Source organism: Gavialis gangeticus, unplaced genomic scaffold (genome assembly GCF_001723915.1).
Source record: "Gavialis gangeticus isolate Ggan-Ray unplaced genomic scaffold, GavGan_comp1, whole genome shotgun sequence".
NCBI classification, from domain to species: Eukaryota; Metazoa; Chordata; order Crocodylia; family Gavialidae; genus Gavialis; species Gavialis gangeticus.
Window position 1 is genome coordinate 15,961,547 of NW_017729031.1, and position 3,423 is coordinate 15,964,969.

General features: G+C 42.3%; 1 protein-coding gene across 1 annotated transcript in view; it reads left to right on the forward strand.

Moving 5' to 3' along the window:
* Positions 1 to 3,423, forward strand: part of LRP1B (LDL receptor related protein 1B) — a 2,002,088-nt gene that overhangs the window by 581,708 nt on the left and 1,416,957 nt on the right. The window contains exon 3 of the mRNA XM_019522796.1: positions 2,009 to 2,146. Coding sequence (XP_019378341.1) covers positions 2,009 to 2,146 — 138 coding nt within the window. The remainder of the gene's footprint in view (positions 1 to 2,008; positions 2,147 to 3,423) is intronic.

Below are 3,423 nucleotides of genomic sequence, written 5' to 3' on the forward strand. Positions count from 1 at the left end.
TGCCAACCAGAGACAACACTCTCCTGGACCTGGTCTTGGCCAAGGGAGATGATCTGGTGTGTGGCTTGAACGTGGAGGGTAACCTGGGTGACAGCGACCATGAAATTATCAGGTTCACCATCTGCCTTAAGGTTGACAAATCAGTCAGCAAGATTGAAGTCCTGGACTTCAAGAATGCTGACTCTGACAGGCTCAGAGCATTAGTAGGAGAGGTGATGAGGGAAAATCCTGGAAAAGCTTATTAAAGAATCTATGCTTGATACACTGATGGAAAGTAAGATTCTGAACAACAGCCAGCATGGCTTTGTCACGGGTAGGTCTTGTCTTACCAATCTCATCTCTTTCTACAACCAGGTTTCTCACCACCTGAACATGGGAGACAAGGTAGATGTTATATACCTAGACTTCCAAAAGGCTTTTGATCTAGTATCCCATGATATCCTTGTGGGAAAACTGGAAGATTGTAGGCTCAGCTGCTTGCCGGTTCACTGGGTGGGAAACTGGCTACAGGATAGGACCCAGAAAGTTCTCGTGAATGGATCCATGTTGTTGTGGTGTGAGGTGGCCAGTGCTGTCCCTAAGGGGTCTGTGCTTGAACCGGTGCTTTTCAACATCTTTATCAATGATTTAGATGGGGGAGTGATAAACTCCCTGGCCAAGTTCACAGATAACACAAAGTTATGGGGCAGTGTGGCCATGCCAAAAGATAGGTTACAGATACAGGTTAGACAGTTGGGCAGACCAGAACCAACTGAAGTTTCACACTTACAAATGTAAGGTGTTCCATCTGGGGGCAAATAACCCTCAACATAAATGTAGGCTCGGAGGTGACAACTTGGCCTGCATCACGGATGAAAGGGATCTAGGGGTAATGATTGACCACCGCATGAACATGAACTGTCTGTGCAATGTGGTGACCAGCAGGGCAAACAACACGCTGGCATGCATCAACTGATGCATCTCATGTAAAACTAAAGAAGTGATACTCCTACTGCACTCTGCACTGGTGAGACGGCAGTTGGAGTACTGCATCCAGTTCTGGGGGCTGCACTTCAATAGGGACTTAGAAAAACTTGAAAGGGCCCAGAGAAGAGCTACTCATATGATCAAGGACTTGCAAGGCAAGCCATATGAGGAAAGGCTGAGGGACCTTGGCCTCTTTAGCCTAAAGAAGAGAAAATTGAGAGGGGACTTGATAGCGACTTATCACTATATCAGAGGAGTGCACCAGAAGCTCGATGAACAACTGTTACTAGGGTACCTCTGGGGAACACCAGGACCAATGGATAGAAACTCCTGAAAGGCTGCTTCAGGCTTAAAACCAGGAAAAACTCCTTCAGTCAGGGTGACCAAACTGGAATATACTCCCTCCAGAGGTGGTGCAGTCACCTACCCTGGAGGTTTTCAAGATGAGACTGGACAGTCACCTCACTGGGGTCACTTGACCCCCGTTGTCTTCCTGCCTAGAGTGGGGGCAGAGGGGGGGCTGCACCTGATGATCTGCAAGGTCTGTTCCAGCCCCTAATAATTTATTAATCAAAATTCTGATATCTAAAAAGAATAAAAAAGAAGAATCTTCATGTATGTTGTGCATTTGATAGGTGAGGACTTTTTTATTTCTTTTGTTTTATTTTTCTTTTTTATTGTTGCTTGTGTGACTGGTGAAATCCAAGTTCATGGCTGTGATGATGATTTAAAAGGCTTTGATAAAAAAAATCACCATCTACAATCTTTAGAATAGAGCAAATATCTTTAAAAAACTGTAAGTTGCATCACCTTGCTTTTATAAAATAATCCTCCTTGAGAAGTTGATTGTCCCTTAATTATGCTAATCCTTATTCAAGAGAGTATAATCTATTAAGTAAACTACTGGTAAAGCATTGAAAAGCTTAACAGTAGTCAAGTACATGACATCCCTGTGTTTAAAAATATGCTAATATATGACAATATTTAGTGCTTTCTCTGCATTTTTATGGGTATAAACATAATGTCTATTCTTCTTTTTTAGGTCCTGAGGAAATAGAATTCAAATGTCCCCTGAATCATATTGCCTGCATTGGTACAAACAGATGTATTCACTTATCCCAACTCTGCAATGGTGCATATGACTGTTCTGATGGGTATGACGAGGGAGTACATTGCCGGGGTAAGTGAATTTCCTGGAGAAAAATGCCTTCCACCTCATGTCTTTTAACAGGATGCACTTTTAAGTTTGAATTCAAAGTGACCTAGCATTCTTTTTTGTCTTTTAACTCTTATGTGTATAAAAATATGGCTGCAGATATATTTAATGTACATTTCAAAGCCAACTTCAAAAAACATGTGTTTTGTAGAACAAATACAGGTGAGAGGAAAAAAAACACAAACAAGCTTTCAGGCATTCTGTGAACAAATACAAAGTTACAAAAATGCAATTGTTTGTACTGAGGAAGGAAATGTAAGGAAACCTCTCTTTTGGGGTACAGAAATTAGGTAGCATATGATGTTTCTCTACCCCCCCAATCTCTTATTTAAAGAAAATCAAATGCAAACAAATCTGTGGTAAAATGGTACTTTGTGTTTCATAGTTTCATAGTTTCTAGGGTCGGAAGGGACCTGAGCAGATCATCTAGTCCGACCCCCTGCCATGGCAGGAAGAGCACTGGGGTCAAATGACCCCAATAAGGTGGTCATCCAACCTCCTCTTAAAAACCCCCAGGGTGGGAGCCTGCACCACCTCACATGGAAGCTGGTTCCAGACCCTAGCCACCCTGACCGTGAAGTAGCGCCTCCTGATGTCCAACTTAAACCTTCCCTCCACCAGCTTGTGACCATTGTTCCTGGTCACTCCTTCCGGCGCTCGGGGGAACAGGGACTCCCCCAGCGCCTGCTGATCCCCCCTAACCAGTTTATAACAGGCCACAAGATCCCCCCTCAGCCTTCTCTTTTGAGGTGTTTTTTAAGGTATTCTGTTTTTTAGCAAGAAACATTTTCCTTTTGTACGATTTTGTTCATGAAGGTTAACATATTGAATTTCATCTTGCTTTGGGCTCACATTCAAATAATCTTACAATGTAAACATTTTCTTTACCTTAATTCTGTCTATCAGAAAGCCTGAATATAAATGACATAGCTAAGCATTCCATATAAATCATGTGTGTTACAACTACTGGGTGACGTTACACATTGCACTTAATGTTTAGTGATGTTAAAATTAGAACATGCTGGGAGCAAATACATATTAAGGGTTGATACAATTTGTAGTCTGTACAGCTTTGACTTGCCACTAAAGGGCTGGCAAAAAGGATAATTGCTGGGAGCAAGTACACCTGGGGTGCCTATAAACATGCTCCAATGTGCTCTAATTAGAACGTCTATGATCAGACTTAATTGAGTTTGCTGTAGTGTTCAAATTAGCATGCTCAAGCATGCTGCAGCGTCTCA